This window comes from Mesoplodon mirus (genome assembly GCF_964341445.2).
Source record: "Mesoplodon mirus genome assembly, chromosome: 5".
NCBI lineage: Eukaryota > Metazoa > Chordata > Mammalia > Artiodactyla > Ziphiidae > Mesoplodon > Mesoplodon mirus.
The window spans coordinates 52,290,095-52,309,954 of record NC_138980.1 but is presented as its reverse complement, the minus strand read 5'-3'; the positions used below and the strand labels follow the sequence as shown (position 1 = coordinate 52,309,954).

Sequence of the window (19,860 nt, the reverse complement as noted above, 5' to 3'; positions counted from 1 at the left end):
CCTGCAGGCCAAATTCAGCCAAATGCCTGTTTGTGTACAGCCCATGAGCTAATGATTTTTACATTTTGAAATAAATCAAAAGATGACTACTTCATGATATGTGAAAATTATATGAGATTACAATTTCAGGGTCCATAAATAGAGTTTTGTGGTTTTTTTGGAATACAGCCAAACTCATTTGTTTAGGTATCGTCTATAGCTGCGTCCGCACTATGACAGCAGAGATGAGTAGTTGCTACAGAGATTGTATGACCTGCAAAGCCTAAAATATTTGCAGGCTGGCTCTTTAAAGTTTGATGACCCCTGGTCTGGATATATATTGTCTTTCTTCCCCTCTTCTTCACCTCCTTGCCCCTAAAATGTCAGCTCTCTTAACACAGGGACATGGTTCTGCTATTTACTGTAACCTCAGTGCTTATAATATATTGACGCATAGTAAGCACATGCAAATAAGTGGTTGTTCATTAAATGAGTGGGTAGTGTATTGAATGTTGCTGGGCAAACAGGGAGCAATCTACTCTGGCCCATATTTCCATAGATCTGCCAGCAAGTAAGAAAAAAAAATTGCTGGCAAATTTAATTTAAAAACACCTCAAGCAGAACTCAGATAAAGTTAACACATAAACTTACGAAGTTCAAATTCTTTAAGTGTGTTAGTTAAGATAACCCTAGGCGCAGTAACAGATAAACTCTAAAATCTCAGCTGTTTAATGCAACAAAGTTCACATTCTTGTTCACCCAGTGACCAGTATGCAGGCTGGGGGCTCTGATTAAGACTCAGGCTTATGGAGGCTCCACTGTCTGTTTGGGTCTTCCTGGCTATCAACAGCCAGCTAACAGGTGAGGGAGAAAGATATTACAAACTGTGCTGGAGATTTGGAGGAGTCAGGCTAGGAGAGATGTGCATCACTTCTGCTGCATTCCACTGGCCAACCAAATCACGTGGCCCACCTAGACATATGGAAGGCTAGGAAATGCAACTGCTGTCCAGGTAGCTACTTCCCACCATACCTGTATGCTATGGAAGGCGAACAAGAATCCTTGGGGGTCATCAGGTTGTCTTTGCCACAAGAGACATCTTCCTTTTTTTTTTGCGGTACACGGGTCCCTCACTGTTGTGGCCTCTCCCGTTGTGGAGCACAGGCTCCGGACGCACAGGCTCAGCAGCCATGGCTCACGGGCGCAGCTGCTCCGCAGCATGTGGGATCTTCCCAGACCGGGGCACGAACCCATGTCCCCTGCATCGGCAGGCGGATTCTCAACCACTGCGCCACCAGGGAAGCCCCGAGACATCTTCCTTTTTAAAAATTTATTATAATCGATCTCATTTTTGGAGGTCAGGGGCTGTGTCTTCACAGGAAGCTTAGAGCTAAAAATGTGTAAATTTGATTTGATGACTATGCAAGGTAAATCAATTGAATGTACTGTTCAATGATCATCTCCTTTTTAGACTTCACTTACTTAAAAAAATCTAATCTATCATCTAGACTCATTTCCTATATTCAAAAAATCTTTAGAGGTAGATGGAAAACAGGAGATCAAACATTATAACTGGCCCCAAGAGAAGACCTCTCACTGTCAGAATTGTTTAAATCCTCTCCTGAACGGTGGGCCCCAATTTTTACCAAACTACTAGCTCTGATTTACTTTGAGATAGAATCAAAGTTCCTACATATCCTCAGTAGAGAATCAAAGGGCTGTATAATAATCCAGCCCATTTCTCTAAGAAAGGGAAATTTGCTCTCATCTCTGAAGTGCAATGTCCCTTCAAAAATCTTTGCCAGCTTTCTTTTCATCAAAATGTGGAACGAGATTTCTCAGCCTGCTAGCTTACATGAGGGGCAAGCTGGGTTTTGGCATCACCCTGCTCTTCTGACTGGCAATAGTTTTTATTTCCCTACAAAAGGGTTAGGAATAAAATAAGCTTGTTTACAACATTTAACTGTTCCTCTAGCTTTTGATATAAGCCAAGCTAGACAATAATTTTTATAGATACCAATTTAACATTAGTGATATAATACTAGCTCTGAAGGATCCCTATTCTAAAAATTAAAATCTCTTTCTAAACCACATAAATCTGGTCTGTACAGATTTATCGTGCTTTTTTTCCCCTCTTTGATCAAATAACTTGATATTTTAGAGCCGTGCTTTGTGGGTTTTGCACCATTTATCCTAGGACATTCTACATGTAAAGAGGGTTATGCTGTCGAATGAGTTTGAGAAATACTCCATAATATATACTTCTTTTGGAGATTGGCAATGTTCAATAGCAAAGTGAAACTGAAATGTACTACAGTATAGAAGCCTGTTAGCCTTCAATCAGGCAATACCCTACTGGATATCATTTTTTAGTTTACTGGCAACTTAATATGAACCACGCACTGTGCGTACCGTTGTCCATGCATGAATGCATTTGGTTCCCACAGCAGCCCTGCGAGACAGGTACTCTTGTTGTATCCATTCTACAGAGCAGGGACTGAGGCCCACTGAGGTCAAATAACTGGCCCAAGGTCATACAGTTACTAATAAGAAAAGTCTACCTTTTGAAACAGGTCTGTCTGATGCCAGAGACCAATCTCTGGACCATCAAGCCATCACTTTTAAAAATAACTACCTATGGAAACACAATAGATTTTAGAGAACTTGGCTGCATGTCAAAGAAGGCAACTTCCTCAAGGCTGATGGTTGTTGAGTTTGAACAACTAAGAACAACTAAACCTGTGACTAATCCTGTAGAGGGAGAAGGAAGAAAGGAAAGAAGGGAGGGAAGGAAGAAAAAGGAGGAGGAAGGGAAAGAGAAGGGCATGAAAACACCATAGCATCAACTACAGGGGGAAAGAAACTGGCAATTACATTTGCGTGATCGTCTCCCAAGTGTGCACTGATTATATTCAATAAGCACCTTTGAAGTCCATGACCTGGCTCCTATGCCCTGCCACTAATCTGCTATTTAATCTATGTAAGTTAGATCATCTGATCTCCCCAAGCCTCAGTTTTCTTTTCTATAAAACAGAGAAAATAATCCCGAGCCTCTCTGTGCTATTTGCATAGGGGAGGAGCAAAACACAATTAAGTGTTAGGAAAGTAGTTTGGAAATTCTTTTTGTAAACTCGCCCCACGATATGCTACAATCATGGTTTTAAATAGTTATTTTTCAACGAATGGGCTCCTTGTAAAAATGAACTCTTAAGGGGAATCTCAAAGCGTGAAATAGATTAAAAGCAGAACTGACTATTGAAGCAAGGGTGAGGAACCCAGGGCTTTCCCCCTCTTCTCTGACCCTTCACCTCCCATGAAAGTGGGGAAGGGCCTTTACAGATGCCCTAGGGTCCCATGGAACACTGGCCTAGCAAAATGGGGGAGGCAGGACTACATTCTGGTTTTGAGCAAGTCCCCTAGTCTCTGAACTTGTTTCCCTCTCTGTAAAAAAGGAAGAGGTTGGAGGAAATGATTCTTCAGGCCTCTTTTGGCTCTGATATTCTGGAAATCTAAGTTTCTGGTTCTTGTGTCATTAGAGAGACATGTCCCCTTCCAGGCTGACTGAAAGTGCCCCACACAGGCAACATGGTACCCATGCCGGCATGAGGGCAAATCTTGACCCAGTGTCCTGAAAGACAGCTCCCCCTGACCCCCTTCAGGCCTCTGAACTGTCTCAGCATGAACAGGATTCACTGTGTCCATGCTGGATGCATTCATTCTCTCAACAAACCTTTCCTAAGCTGCTTCTCTGTGGTACAATCTGTGGCCCTAAGAAAGGGGTCCTAGAACAAGTAGACCTCTAGCTTTGTCCCTGAGAAGCCCACAGCATCGTGGAGAGATGGGGACAGACATGCCAACAGCTAGACCATGAGGCCAATGGGAACCAACATGAGGCGCTCAGGGCCAGCTGGCAGCCTAGTGGAACACAGAAGGACACGGCCCTGCAATCAGCCTGCCCGGCTCCGATCCTGGCTCCATGACTCTCCTGCGGCCTTGGGAAAGTTACTCCACTTCCCCTACATCTCAGTTTCTTCACATTTAAAATAGGAGTGATAATTGATTACCCACCTCATAGGTTTTTGTGTGGATGAGAGAAGTTAAAACATAAAAAACACTTAGAAGGGCTTCCCTGGTGGTGCAGTGGTTGAGCGTCCGCCTGCCGATGCAGGGGACACGGGTTCGTGCCCCGGTCTGGGAAGATCCCACATGCCGCGGAGCGGCTGGGCCCGTGAGCCATGGCCGCTGAGCCTGCGCATCCGGAGCCTGTGCTTCGCAACGGGAGAGGCCACAACAATGAGAGGCCCACATACCGCAAAAAAACAAAAAAACAAAAAAACAAAAAACACTTAGAAGAGTGCCTAAAACACAATAAGCACTCAATAACTGTCAGCTAATATGATTCACAGCCCAGGGCTAAGTCCCCTCTCAGAAAGAACAGCATCATGATGAAAAGCTGCCCCTGGAGACAGAGGACCACCATTCCAGGCTGAGCTCAGCCACTTCTCAGCTGCATCACCACCATCACCTTGCAAGTTAACAAACTCTTCTAAGCCAGATGAACTGGCACAAAAACTATCAAACACAGCCTCTGACAGAGCAAGAACATGATCAATGTTGGCAATTATTACTATTGTTGTTAACGGCAGTGAAATGGCAGGGAGAGTTGTTTCTTTGTAACTGAGGGGACTGGGAAAGACATCAAGGTGAAGGTGACATCTGAGTGGACCATTGGCACGTGCCTTCGATTTTGTGAAGCTGGGCTGACTTAGAGACCTGCTCCTCCCCCTGCACATGTGCCCTTTACAACTAAAGCCAGCGGAATGACCACAAAACAAAACACAATGGTCTAAAGATGTATAAAAACAGGGACTTCCCTGGTGGCACAGTGGTTAAGAATCCACCTGCCAATGCAGGGGACATGGGTTTGATCCCTGGTCTGGGAAGATCCCACATGCTGTGGAGCAACTAAGCCTGTGAGCCACAGCTACTGAGCTCGTGCTCTAGAGCCCGCGAGCCACAACTACTGAAACCAGCGCATCTAGAGTCCGTGCTCCCCAACAAGAGAAGCCACCGCAATAAGCCCATGCACCACAACTAGAGAAAGCCCGTGCGCAGCAACAAAGACCCAACACAGCCAAAAAATAAAATAAAAGATAGATAGACATAGGGGTGTGTGTGGAGTGTGTGTGTATTAGCCATGCCATTCTGCTCTTCCCAAACCTTCCATGACTCCCTGTTGCCTTCAGAATAAAGTCTACACCACTTAGCCCAGCCTTCCAATCCCTCTGCTACCTAGACCCAAGCACCCACTGCCCTCTTGGACTAACCCTATCCTCCACTCAGGACCCACTGAACTTACGTATCTGGGCAGATTCCCGCCTTCCCATCTTGGCTTATCTTCTCTCCAACCTGACGGGTTTGGGCTCAACCTTTCCATCCCTCGTGACTTAAGCCTCACCTCCTCCTGCTGCCTTTTTCCCAGCATAGGTTCCATACCTGGCTTCTGCTTCTCCAAACTCCATAGGCTCAAGCTACCTGAGCCACTCACTTGTCACTTCTGGGGCCACGTGCACATGTGTGTCTTGTCTTCCCAAATAGACTGGAGGGATCCTCAGAGCAAGGACTATCTCCGAGACTTCTTTGTATCTTTCTCAACCCTGCCACAATACCACCAATGTTTTAGCTCAGAGTCTTACACACAACAGGGATCCAATAAGTATTTGCTAAAAGACCTTGGAAAATGAGTCAGTATAAATAACTAATTTTTTAAAAAAAATAATGTTGTCAATCAGTGTTTGCAGGCACAACTATATTCTCAGTGTCATGATAGGTCAAAAATTGGAAATAAGAGAAATAAATAAATAAAGGATAAAATAACCATCACCTAGAAAGTTAAATCCAGATGGAAAAATACAGTTAACCTAAAAAGAAAACAAGAATGTAAGGTTTAAATCATATGATTCCAACTACACTTCAGAATGAGCTCAGGAAGAGAAGGGTTACTAGGCATGGGAGAAGGAGGGTTTGGCCTTGTGAACAACTGCAGGGAATTAAATCTCTATGGCCCTGACTTGCATTGTACATAACAGTTTAGCTGCATCAACAGTTAAACCCTCGCCCCTTAAGAGGCAAATTTTCAGGCTTACCCATCATGATGAGGATTTTCATGGGGTGGGGATGGGAGGACCTAGAGAGCATCTTGTCTCTTGTTGTTTATATCTACCAATACTTCAGAGCCTGGTGTGTCCAGGATTGCTGGTGTGATGCTCAGCTCCTTAATTTCCTGTCTGGTGTTGACTAGGGGACCCAGAGTGGGCCATTCCTGAGGAGCCTGGATCACCTTATGTCACCACCTTCCTCTCTTTAACAGATTGGTTACTGGAATGAAGATGATAAGTTTGTCCCTGCAGCCACGGATGCTCAAGCCGGGGGGGATAACTCAAGTGTCCAGAATAGAACGTACATCGTCACTACAATCCTAGTGAGTACTCAGTCCTTCACGGAGGCTACCTGGGATGTGAGATAGACCAGCACAAAGGTTTTCCCAGGAGTGAAAGCTGGTCATTCTTCTTGCCAAAACTGTGTGGTCAGTAGAAAGAGGAAGTAAAAAAGGAATATCCTGAAAGTCAGAGGGACTTTTGCTCTCTGGCTCTGCCATGATTTCACTTTGTGCTCTTGGATAAGTAAGTCACTTACCCTCCGTTGAGCCATAGTTTCCAATGTATATAAAACATAAGGGTGAGACTAAATTGTAGTGGTTCTGATTCCACCCTTCCTTAGTAGAAGCCATTTTCAAAGCAAGTTCCCTAAAGTCCAGCACCTAAAGTGAGTATAAGTAAAGCTGCTATGATTTTCAGTGATGAGACAGTTGGAGCCTATTTAAGGGTTATTCCCCCAACACCTCCAAAAAATACAAGAGCTCCTGGAACAACTTGAAAAGCTAGGCATGGCGTCTCAGTGAAACATTCTATTTTAATAGTTTGCTTCCTTAACCCAAGAAATTTTGTAATGGGGGGAGCAGAAATGCAGGAAGTGGATTTAGGGGCCAGAGAGACTTCCCCAAAGTTTAGCAATGTTGGAGACCATCCTCCTCCGCCACGCCAAAGGCCTCCCTCCGCAAGAGTGAACCCAAAACCCACATTCTCTGTCTCCCATTTCTCCACCAGGAAGATCCTTATGTGATGCTCAAGAAGAATGCCAACCAGTTTGAAGGCAATGACCGCTACGAGGGCTACTGTGTAGAGCTGGCAGCAGAGATTGCCAAGCATGTGGGCTACTCCTACCGTCTTGAGATCGTCAGTGATGGGAAATATGGAGCCCGCGACCCTGACACAAAGGCTTGGAATGGCATGGTGGGAGAGCTGGTCTATGGAGTAAGTTCCCTACAGGGTGGGCAACTGGAAGCGGAGAAAGAGAGGTTTACAGGAAATCATTTGGTGGTTGGCTGGCCCTGCCCATAGATGCCTATTAGACCCCATAATTTAGTATTACTGATGCCGAAAAGATCAGGAGTCCAAAAATCCCATATCTTAAGACGTTTTTTGTTCAGGTTCCTGGTCCCAGCTCCTTCAGCCAAACTCAGCTCAGTCTTGTGACTTCAGTTGATCATCATCCGATACAGGTGACAGTTTAGCTTCAAGATCAGTTTTCTCAAGGCAGACCGCTGAGTTGTTACTTCCCTGCTCAGTCACTTATGTCTCCCTCAATATGAATTTCTTCCCTGGTGTTGGGGGTAGCCTGGATACAACCAAACGTTCTAGTTCCTTGCCCTTTCTAGCACCTTCCATTTCAGCCAAACCACCCTGAGTCACTCTGTTCTCTAGTCCCCTTCCATTCTGCACCTCTAAAAATCTTACCCTTCCCCCCAAACCTGTATCAGATACTACTTTTTCCAAGATGTCATTTCGTTCTCCCCGTAACAGGTATGGGGAGAACCCTTTTTAACAGTTGTTGCCTTCCTTGTAGAATTTAGCTTCTGCTTCTTTTATGGCCTACCCTGCCTTATATAACAATTATCTGTGAATAGGGATTGGTCTACTCCATTCACCACACTTGAAATAAGACCACACACAATTGCTATAAAATCTTCAATAAACTGAAGCATTTTGGAGAAGCCACTGAATGCCCTGAATTGTTTTAAGTGTTTAAGCAATCACTGAGAAGTAAAAGATCTGATCCCTGTCCCCAAGGATCTTAACATTTTATGGGGTAGAAAAGACAATGAGAGAATGGTAAGACAGCAGAGAATCAAGGTTCAGGCAAAGGCTAATATGAGTGTGTCTAGCCCTCTAGAAAGATGTAGAACTTTAACACGGCCATATTCAAATAGAGAGAAAGGCAGCCCAAGAATTTCTAAAGTATAAACTATGGAATGGTGATGGAAATAAGTAATATGTGAAAGGAGAATGAGAAAACACTGATGGTTTTTGTAGAGGGCTTGGGATAAGTAGTCAGGGATAAGTCTGAGTAAGAAAGGACAAGGGAAAGAGCGTGGATTGATTCAGTGGGCACTGGAAGATCATGAAGGTACTTGAGTAGAGGAACAACAAAAGGCAATGGAAGAAGAATCCTGCCACCACATGCAGGAAGGAGACCACCACAGCTTCACTCATAGAAATCAAAGACTCCAGGCTGGGTTTCTGAACAGAAGCATATGCCGAGCCCCAAGCCGGTGTTGAGTTCTGGTCAGGATGAAGCAACCATTTAGGAGGTTTTTAAATCTCATTGTCTCAGATCAAGGCAATAGGAGTCATGATGGCCATGAGAGCCATACAAAGGGAATTCAAAGAAGGAAGAAATGGAACAAAGAAGATCCTTTCTAGGAAGGTGGCTTTTGAGATAACCTGGGAAGACGGTTAATGAGCTGAGAAGGGGGACGTGCTTCTACCCTCTCTCCTCCTCTATTGCCTCTCACCTTCGGGAAGCTTCACAGGTGAAAGATAGAGATCTGGGTGATTAATGTTGCATCTTGAGGTTGGTTTCCATGGGAACCTCCACCAGGCTCTTAAGGTCATCCCCATGGCAACTACTGTGAACTTTTCACCTCCACCGACATTCGTCTTTACCTTAACCCCATGTTCCCTTAGAAAAGGCCTATGATCTGAGCAGAACAATGATATGATTATCCTAAGGGCAAGCCCCCAAGTAGCCAGCCATTAGTCATGGGTCACTGGCTCATCAGTGACAAACCAAAATTGCCTCTGGATGCCTCGGCTGCCAGCCCTCCCCTTTCCCCTCACCTCCACAAGGCCTGTCCCTCAGCCCAGTAAAAACTGTATTCTGGGGCTTCCCTGGTGGCGCAGTGGTTGAGAGTCCGCCTGCCGATGCAGGGGACACAGGTTCGTGCCCCGGTCCGGGAAGATACCACATGCCGTGGAGCGGCTGGGCCCGTGAGCCATGGCCACTGAGCCTGCGCGTCCGGAGCCTGTGCTCTGCAACGGGAGAGGCCACAGCGGTGAGAGGCCTGCGTACCGCAAAAAACAAAAACAAACAAACAAAATACTGTATTCTGAAAACTCCACGATGGGCCCAAATGGATGCCCTCTCTTGATTTTCTGTCTGGCTTTCTTTTTCTGCACCACCCCCCTCCAACCGAGGAAGAATAGAGGGGTTTGGGGAAAGCATCTCTCAGCCACAAATGACCAGCAAGATCCGAAAAATTCATTCGGAGGCCTCCAAATCTCTTCCTTCTGTGCCTGTTAAATAGGCTAAGTCAATCAGGGTGTCTCTCACCTTCCTTTTGCTACCTTTTGCTCTTATCAACAATTATAATAGTAGCATTTCAGCACGTAGTATATGGCAGGCACTATGCTAAATACCCATATTATTTCACTTACTCCTCATAACAACCCCAGAAGGTAGATATGATTATTTACCACATTTTATAGATGAGGACACTGAGACCCAGGGAGATTAAGCAGTTTGGCAAAGGACACAGAGCAGAGTCGGGACATGCAGCCCTGGCTCTTATACTGCATGCTGGGACATACCGCCTCTGTAGAAATCACACCATCTGAGCACTGGAGTCTAAGGCCACTATTAATTAGTGATGAGAATAGCAATAGTGTCTGCATTCTCAGATGCCACAGGGTGCAAATGAAATTCCTGCTTCTTGAATGGGTATGGCTTTGTGCCTGATTCTCAGTGACTTTCTTGCCTGTTCTTTGTCTTAATGAAGCAGAAAGAGAGTGAACTTGGGAGACAGACACCTGGATTTGAATTCTGACTCTGCCAGCTTACTGGCTACATGACTCCTGCGAGCCACTGACCTCCTCCAAGGGTTACCCCTGAATCCTTTACCCCAGGGCTGGGGTGGGGAGTATTCCCCTAAACAGTGCCTGGCTCACAGTGAATCTCCATCCCTGATAATTTTCTTCAATTTTTGCTTTTACCTACTGCATCAACGCAGTTTACTGTTTACCCAAGATTTTTTCCAGATATATTTTGTTTGGGGATCTCCTGGGTCAGTAGTTCTCAAAGTCTGGAGCAGCAGCATCACCTGGGAACTTGTTAGAAATGCAAATTCTCAGGTCTCTCCAGACCCAGTGATCTAGAAATTCTGCCATCTGTGGTTTAAAAAAAAAAACCCCAAGGTGCTTTGGATGTGCTGCATGCTCAAGTTTGAGAATCACTGTCACAAGACATCTGTTTAAGAAAATAATTTTGAGCACCTGTGAAATGCCCACAGGTCACAGTACTCTCACGTATTTGAATTCTTTTGACTCTCACAAAACACTGCTCTCCAACAGATAAAGCAAAAATTATTATGCCTCTTTTTCTAAAGAGGAAATTGACATCCAAAAGGACATCTCACTCGACGGCACGTGGTCAGTGAGTCACAAAGCAAAGCGGCCAGGTCTACTTTCCCAGATGAGCATTGCCCTTGACTGATCCTGCAGAGGTCCAGCAACTTCCTCAGGTGCGGGAAATCAACTCCTGAGACCTCTCAGTCAACATCAAACAAGCTGAAAACACTGCTGCTTTGCACAAACCACCTTTCCTCTCTGGACCTGGGTTTCCTATCTGCAAAATGAGGTCACTGAACTTAAGCATCTCCAACTGTGTGTGTCTCCTATGCATATGGGTGCCTTCTGAAGACCCTCAGGGGTCCATGGCCAAAGAATTTTGGAAACACTATATCTACTTACCCCTCTTGGAAATTCTAAGTGCACAGTGGCCTTTTAAAGGTTCTGAGAAGTCCTGCCTCAAAGTAGTCTGTTTATATTCGTGTTTATTTTCATGTTATACTTATTAACATCCTTCTAAAAATAATGTTCCGTGGAATAAATCTTGGAACTGCTAAATGAACTAAGCAATGAGATCATGTGGTTTTGTGACTTTTTTTCCAGTTCACAGTCCCTTTTATTAACTCACATCCAGAGGCATCAGACAAATCCATTCAATTCCCTTTACCACTTTAGAAGCTCGACATCCACCTCCCTTTTGGGTAACTTGTGGTCATTCCCTCTAAGTCATTTCCATGCCTTTTCTCCCCCATTACTTTTCTACCTATGTTAGGTTACAGAGGAAAGAAGAGATATCTTCTTCCTGGCAATGGCTTGTAAGTGTTTGTAAAAAGTATCAAGATTTATGCAATGGGTGTTAGGGAAAAAAAAAGAATTACTATGAAATACAGATTCAATCCCACATTGCTTTACAGAAAGTTTCTTTCTATAAGTGAGAAACTTAAGTCATTCTAAAGCCAGGCTTTTTATTCCATGTAAAATGCCTTCTCAAAAATCTCAACCAGTGAGAGTAACCAGAGGAAATCTTTCCTAAGCAACACCAGCCGGCAGCTGGGCGGGGCCGGAGTCTGCACAGCATCTGTCCCCAGCCTCACATCTGGACTGTTATGCAGCATCATAAGAGAAAGCCATCCACCTCCAACAGACTTGCACAGACATGCCTCTCATTTCAAAAATGAATGTCAGGGGCTTCCCTGGTGGCGCAGTGGTAGAGAGTCCACCTGCCAATGCAGGGGACACGGGTTCGTGCCCCAGTCCGGGAGGATCCCACGTGCCACAGAGCAGCTGGGCCTGTGGGCCATGGCCGCTGAGTCTGCGCATCCGGAGCCTGTGCTCCACAATGGGAGAGGCCACAACAGTGAGAGGCCTGCGTACCACAAAAAAAAAAAAAAAAAAAAAAATGAATGTCAGGGCATCTGTCCATGGAACCGTGTTAGGTTTCCAGGATCTCTTGATCTCAGGCCAAGAGAGCAGTAGATTTTATAGCAGAGATGCCAGTGCTTCTGCCATTAGGCAGAGGTAGGAAAGACAGAAGAGCAAGGCTGGTGATTCCACATGCTGGATGCACAAAGATGAACATTTCTTGCAACCATTTTATGTTTATCTACATGAATTTTTAAAACTGAGTTATTTGTGCACTTCTTAGCAGTCTCCTCGCAAAAAAAAAAAAAATTGTGATACTACTTTACTTTCTCTCTGCCAGAGAGAAACTACTTTCCTCACGTGATTCCCTTCTCTGGGAATGTATTCCGTACCCGAGCAACCTGTTGAAATCCTACTCTCACTTCAGTGCCAATTTATATGACACCTCTCTGATGGAGCAGTCCCTGATCTCCCCAGCCAGAATTAATTCCTTCCTGACCTCCTGTAGCATTTTGTATCTCTTAGACAGCATGTCTCCAGTCTATAGACTGGAAAATTTTGTGTGTGTGTGTACCAATCTCGCCTACTAGTTTGTAATTCCCTGAGTGTAGAGACGACAGTTTCCCTTCCAGCCTAGGGCTTATGCATAATAAGCGCCCAGTAAATGTTTACTGAGTTAAATTTGCCTTCACTACCTTGTTAGCCAGGGCTGTCTTGGTTGCAGGTAAAAGAAGCCCAACTCAAACTGGCTTAAGCAAACAGACTGATTGGATCATGTTCCTGAGGACAAACAAAAGAGTATATTGACATACGATCCTAGGGAGTCCAGGGTAAGCCCTGAATTAAGGGTGACTCAAATTATTTCATCATGGATCATCTCTCACTCTGACTTTCAGGGCTCATGCTCATTAAAGAGACTTGGGTCCCGTGCCATCCTTGAATGAACCATTCTGGCCAGGGGAGTAGTGTACACCGATGGCCAGACCTGGGTGATATGCTTCACCTCATATCCAGGGTGATCAGTCCCATTTGAACCAGGAGGACTCAGAGTGGGGCAGGAGTAGTTCTTCTTCCAGAGGAAGAAGGCATGGCTGCTGGGCAGGCAAAAACTAACAGATATTATGACAGCCCCCTTCCATAAGGTGAGGAAGACTCCCCTAACAATTAGAACTGTCAAAGAATGGGATAATCTCTCCTGTGAGATATTGAGCCAATCATCCATTTACCATAAATATTTTATAGAGAGTAGGAGGGTTTGGACTTCTAAGGTTCTTTCCAACTCTCACATCGTTTAAGATTACAAAAGAATATTCACAGTGAAGAGAAAAATAAGAGAACAGAGAGCTGCTGAACTCAAGGGTGTTTCTTTTGTTTGTTTGTTTGTTTGTTTTTGCAGAGAGCAGATGTGGCCGTGGCCCCTTTAACTATCACCTTGGTCCGAGAAGAGGTGATAGATTTCTCCAAACCATTTATGAGTTTGGGGATCTCCATCATGATAAAAAAGCCACAGAAGTCCAAGCCAGGGGTCTTCTCCTTCCTGGATCCTTTGGCTTATGAGATTTGGATGTGTATTGTTTTCGCCTACATTGGAGTGAGTGTTGTCCTTTTCCTGGTCAGCCGCTTCAGCCCCTACGAATGGCACAGTGAAGACTTTGAGGAAGGGCGGGACCAGACAACCAGCGACCAGTCCAATGAGTTTGGGATATTCAACAGCTTGTGGTTCTCCTTGGGAGCCTTCATGCAGCAAGGATGTGACATTTCTCCAAGGTGAGTCAGCTCTTCTCAACCCCTTTGCTCAATGCCATATATATAGGAAAAAACAAATACTGGGAAATTAAGGGTGGGAATTTTTTCCAGACTTTATAGTATTCGGTTTTTCAACTATGCTTTACTGTCAACTGTCCATTGCATGCTGTGGATTATATGGACACATCCTGTGCCTTGAACAGTTCTATCTGCTGTCTGGGTGATGTGCTCTGTCAAGATTAACAGGGATAATCGTAACTCTGATGTTCTGTAGCCAAAAGGTACAGAGAAAGGATGGGGGACAGGAGGGTACGACTAACGTTTGTTGAGAACCTACCACATCTACTAAGCAAGGTTTTGAGTCCTCTACATGCGTTATTTCATTGAATCTTTGCAGAAGCGTTAGGTAGGATTCTCCTTCTATCTCCTTTTACAAATGAGGGACCACAGAAATGTTGAATATCTTTCCAAGGTTACACAGCTAATAGCTAGGTGAGTCAAGATTCAACCCCCATCCTGAACTTATTTCCGAGGGGTAGAAGGAGCACTGCATTATGAGCGGGTTCTCACTCTGGTTCTAGCACTTTCTGTGTGTCTCTGGACAAGTCACCTGGCCCTTGGAGACCTTGGTTTCTTCATCTTTAAGACAAAATCGTTCTTCTTTTCTTGGTTCTGAGAAAGATCTTGGAAATAATCTAGTTCCAATGGTGATGTAAATTTGTTTCTTACAGTTGGAAAATGAAGTTTCTTAGAAATGCCTCATAGCTGAGTAATATTCCATTGTATATATATACAATGGAATATTACTCAGCCATAAAAAGAAACGAAACTGAGCTATTTGTAATGAGGTGGATAGACCTAGAGTCTGTCATACAGAGTGAAGTCAGAAAAAGAAAGACAAATACCGTATGCTAACACACATATATATATATATGGAATTAAAGAAAAAAAATGTCATGAAGAACCTAGGGGTAAAACAGGAATAAAGACACAGACCTACTTGAGAATGGACTTGAGGATATGGGGAGGGGGAAGGGTAAGCTGTGACAAAGCGAAAGAGAGGCATGGACATATATACACTACCAAACGTAAGGTAGATAGATAGTGGGAAGCAGCCGCATAGCACAGGGAGATCAGCTCGGTGCTTTGTGACCGCCTGGAGGGGTGGGATAGGGAGGGTGGGAGGGAGAGAGAGACGCAAGAGGGAAGGGATGTGGGAACAGATGTATATGTATGACTGATTCACTTTGTTATAAAGCAGAAACTAATAAAAAAAATTTAAAAAAAATTTAAAAAAAAGAAATGCCTCAGACATCATACTGAGAGTACTGGGGTGACCAAATCCGTGAGGTTTCAGCCCCCACAGGAGACATGAGTAGCCCTATTTTTGTCTGTTTTACATATTGGACTTGTGAATACAATTTCTTTTGAAAAACAGAACGGAAAGGAAAGGAGAAGGGAGGGGAGGGCAGGGCAGGGCAGGGCAGGGCAGGGAAGGAGAAAGAAGGAGGCTGGGAGGGAGGAAGAAGGCAAAGTGGAATGGAGAGGGGAAACAAGAAATCTGAAAACTACCAATCTACACCAATTCCCAAATTTACTGACCCCTTTTCTGTCTTTGTGTGTAACGTTCTTTCAACTATATTCTGGAAAGTTCATGTCACAAATGAATAAGTGCTGACTGTATTTCCTTTTACAGTTGCTTCATGTCTATGAGCTCTTTAATCAGTAGGCAGTCCCTTACAGATACCAAGCTTCTAAAGCAAGCAGGGAGGCATGGCTTAGAACCTGGCTGCATGAATAGATTTGCACACACTCTCACTTTCTGGGGGCATAACTGCATAAATACCAAGGCCTCATAGACACGTGCTGGAGGCATCTTATTTTTTTTTTTTTTTTTTTTTTTTTTGCTGTACGCGGGCCTCTCACTGCTGTGGCCTCTCCCGTTGCGGAGCACAGGCTCCGGACACACAGGCTCCGCGGCCATGGCTCGCGGGCCCAGCCGCTCCGCGGCATGCGGGATCTTCCGGGATCGGGGCACGAACCCGTGTCCCCTGCATCGGCAGGCGGACTCTCAACCACTGCGCCACCAGGGAAGCCCCTGGAGGCATCTTTACCACCTGTCTGGTTCGCATTTGGGTGTCAGCGAGGACCAATATTCCTAAGTGGCAATGGAAAAAAATCTTCCTAAGGAGCTTCCCTCAGGACTCATTTTGCCTGCTGTATAATTTGAGATTGTCTCATCGTTCACCATTATACTCTTGTTTTTCTTTAAATAAGAAGACAGTCAGGGGGGTTGCGTGGGAGAAGAGGTGTGAGACTGGATGCCTGGCCAGTACTGGCAAACACACGGTAAAGAGCAGAGAGAACCAAGAAGGGGAAGGGCTTGCTTAAAAATAACTCAGGCCAGTAGGTAAACAGTGGAAAGAAATGATTCTTCACTAGTCAGTATAATGGGCCATCCAAACATGCATGTTTGGATGAAAAGACCCCTGGGCTTGTTTCTTCTCCTTTATTTCCTTCATGGCTGGGCATCTTACCCGCTAATGGCACCCTTGTGGACTGACCTCAGGCTGTGTTTTCACACTCCTCACCATTCCTCCTGAAGTCTCAAGTTAGTGACCCACAAACTGCATCCTCTACCAGGCGTGTTTCTGTGTAACCTGCACAGTTTGGCAATGACGGTCCAAAACTGAGTGGCAGCTGCCCTCTTGAGCTGATGCGTGTATTCCCCACTTGACCACAGCCCCCAGGTGATCAGCTTCATTCCTGTGTGACTCAGCTGCCCCTGAAAGGGTATGTGCGTTTGTGACTTCTGGCTAGAAGAGGATTTTCAAACTGTGTTTCCAGGACTCCTGAGGGTTCCACGAGGCTATCTTAGGAACTGACCTTGAGGTGAAGATGAGACCAAACAGGAAACCCAGCCGCCTTCCTTCCCATTTTTAATAAAACAACTCCACTCTATGCTTCTGTATTTTCACCAGTAAAATGGGAAACAACCCTAGTATTGTCGTGCGGTTTAAAAGAGATTGATACATATAGAACCCCTAACACAGTATCCAGCCAGCACACAGGAAGCACAACAAAAGAGAAGCTATTTTCAATTCTTTTATCGATTTTCTATATTGGACTTCTGCTAAACTTCACTAGAAGAAAGGGTGCCACTGCTCACACTGATTGAAAAGCCACTGGACCTCTCTCTTCTGGGGAAGTCCACGGACAAAGCAGAACGGTGGTGCAGCCCTGAGACCAGCAATACCTGTATTTCTGAGGCTCCCCCTCAGAGGGACTGGGAGGAAGGATTTTGGATTTCGGGGTCTGACAGGCAGAGGGAAGAGTCTACCTGCCAGAAAAAGGAGTTTTATCCACTTGAGATGGACTCTTGCTTACCAGGCCTAGCTCAGCCAATTCCAGCACTCAGGGACCTGCATAAACCCCCCTAAGAGTCAGAATATGCATCACAACATTTTTTGGGAATATATACTAAAGAGAAAAGGTACATACTTCACCTCACTAGGGCCAGACAAAAACACAAGGATGCTAAGACAGTGATGAGAACCGGAGCCAAGCAGACAAGTGCAAACACCAGTGGAAGCTTTTGTTGTTGTTGTTTACATATTTCCTGATGAAGTCAACGAAGTTTCATGAGCCTCTGATATGCATAGCACTAGACACCCTGGGGCTACAGTAAGAGGTATTTTTAAGGGCTTTTTATACTCAAACATCTTCTCAAATAAGCTTCAATTAATTGTTCTTGCTATTTACTAACAGAATATAACATAAATCCTCACAAATTTAGAACTTGGGGGATTAAGTTCCACCTAAATTGCATGTATCTGCATGCATACACAAGAAGTTTTACCTTTTCTTAATCTCGTCAATATTTATATTAATGTCTATTAACCAAAAACCAACGAAATGTGGCCAGATGTGGTTGTCTGCAAGTAACGCAATAATCTGACCAGAGTAACATGAACAGTTAGAGAGTTATCTTTCTTATAAGGAGAGTGGAGGCAGATGGTGGCTCATGGTTCAGTGAAATCGGGGTCTGCTGTGCTATGGTTGCCCCAGCCTTTTCTCATGTGCCCAAAATGCCGGCTCCCAGATGTCATGTCCATGTTCAAGCAGCAAGAGGGGGAAAAAGTACTGCAGCCAGTTCCATCTCTTTGGATCAGGAAACCAAAAGCTTAACAATATACTCCCCACCCCAAGCGGACATCTCCTTCTGTCTATCTCATTAGTCAGAACAGTGGTCCACAATCACTTCTAGTGACAAGGAAGGTGGAAATGGCAAAAATTAGGTTTTTTAGCCTCTAAAATGGAAGGGGTTGGAATGGATGTTGGTGAGTCAACCAGCAGCACTGGCCACAGCGCCCAGGTCCACGTTTTGTTCACCAGCACCATGAATAGATAAAATAATATGTAAATAGCACCTTCAGTGATATATGCCAGTAAATGCTACTGATTTGCTTTCAAGATTCTTCTGTCCTCCCTTTAAAATGTTTCTATGAGAAACTGTTTTCGTGTAGCCTATTTTAACATTCAAAGTTAAAATTCAATTGAGCTATGATCACAAATTACAACTTTTTTCATTAGGTTGATGGTAAGATATTAAGAATGCCATCCATGAGTTGCCTTTGCAGGCCTGTGTCTTGTGCCCAAAGACCTATTTTTAATAGATACTTTAGATTCTTTTTTCAGGGACAGGAACATTTTGAGAAGGGATATATTAAAGGAAGGGCAAAAATCATCCCAGGCAAAAGTTATCTTTAGTTCCCCCAACTTTCCTTTCTGTAGCTTTTGACCCTATTTGTGGCCAATGTCATTCATTTATTCAACAGATATTACTAATTGCCCGTGAAGTGCAGCACAGAGTGCTGGGTGCCGAGGATGTGAAGATATACTGATGATGGAGCATGGGGTGGGGGGGCGGGAGTTTTTCCTTCAAGGTGATGGCGAGTACAGTGGGATAAGACAGACATTACATAAACAATTGTGAATGTATAAATTGTGATGCACTGTGAATAAAATGAATCTGCCGTAGCACTAGATAATAAAGGAAGTGGAATTAAAGGGGACTGACTTAGGGTGTTCTAAGAACGCTCCTCCAAGGAGCAGATGGGTAAGAAGGAGCTAAGCTTACACAGAGCTGTATTATTAGAGAAGTAGGCAGAGGCCAGATTGCGCACCGTGGCCATAGCATAGATTTAAAGTTTTACTCTAAATGCAATGGGAAGGCACTGGAGAGTTTGAAGCGAGGGAAGGATTGATTTACATGCTGTAATACTACTCCGGGGAGCTATGAGGAAAATGAATTAAAGCAGAGAATAGTCAAGAGTGGAAACAGAGGGACCAAGCAATAGGTTCTCACGTCTGTCTAGGGGCAATTATAGTGATGGAAATTATGATGGGCATGGAGATGGATTAGTGGTCTACTCTGAAACTAGAATTGACAGCCCTTGCTGATAGACTAGATATTTGAAGGGGAGGCGAGGGAAAAGTCAATGGTGTCTCCAAGAGGTAGGGAGCATTTGGAAAACATGGCACCACCATTTCAGAGACCTTTAGGTCTGGCTCCGATCGTGAGAATGATCTAGTTCATCCATCCCGTTACAGATGAGGAAACTGAGGCTCCAAAGGGGAAAGGGATTTTCTCTAAGGTCACCAAGGCAATGCCCCTGGCCTGTTGCCGCCCAGTCCAGTGCTGCCTACCCTGCAGTCTCATCCCAGGCTCCACTGCCTGCAAGTGAACTAAGAGTGAGCCTTTCAACTCTTTATTCCCATGGACCCTACCTCCCCTTTGGCTTCTACTTTGCTGGGACTGGATGACCTTAGTAAGGAAAAGGAGAGGGGTTTGGAAGGTCCTAGGGGAAGAGAGGAAAATGGGAAATTATGATTTCAGCTTTCAGAACTCTTGTATCTTCGAATGTGACAGAATGTGTGATCATTATTTCCACCTAGTAGAGATAATTACTCTCAGCGAGAAGAATTCTAAAGCGGGGGAGTGATAGAGCTTTGGACGTCTCTGGGA

General features: G+C 44.7%; 1 protein-coding gene across 4 annotated transcripts in view; it reads left to right on the top strand.

Moving 5' to 3' along the window:
- GRIA1 (glutamate ionotropic receptor AMPA type subunit 1) overlaps positions 1 to 19,860 on the top strand; it is a gene marked incomplete at its 5' end in the record, with an annotated part of 316,249 nt that overhangs the window by 206,232 nt on the left and 90,157 nt on the right. For all 4 annotated transcript variants that reach the window (XM_082622054.1, XM_082622053.1, XM_082622051.1 and 1 more), the window contains 3 exons: positions 6,350 to 6,460; positions 7,146 to 7,352; positions 13,483 to 13,853. In XM_082622054.1, coding sequence (XP_082478180.1) covers positions 6,350 to 6,460; positions 7,146 to 7,352; positions 13,483 to 13,853 — 689 coding nt within the window. The remainder of the gene's footprint in view (positions 1 to 6,349; positions 6,461 to 7,145; positions 7,353 to 13,482; positions 13,854 to 19,860) is intronic.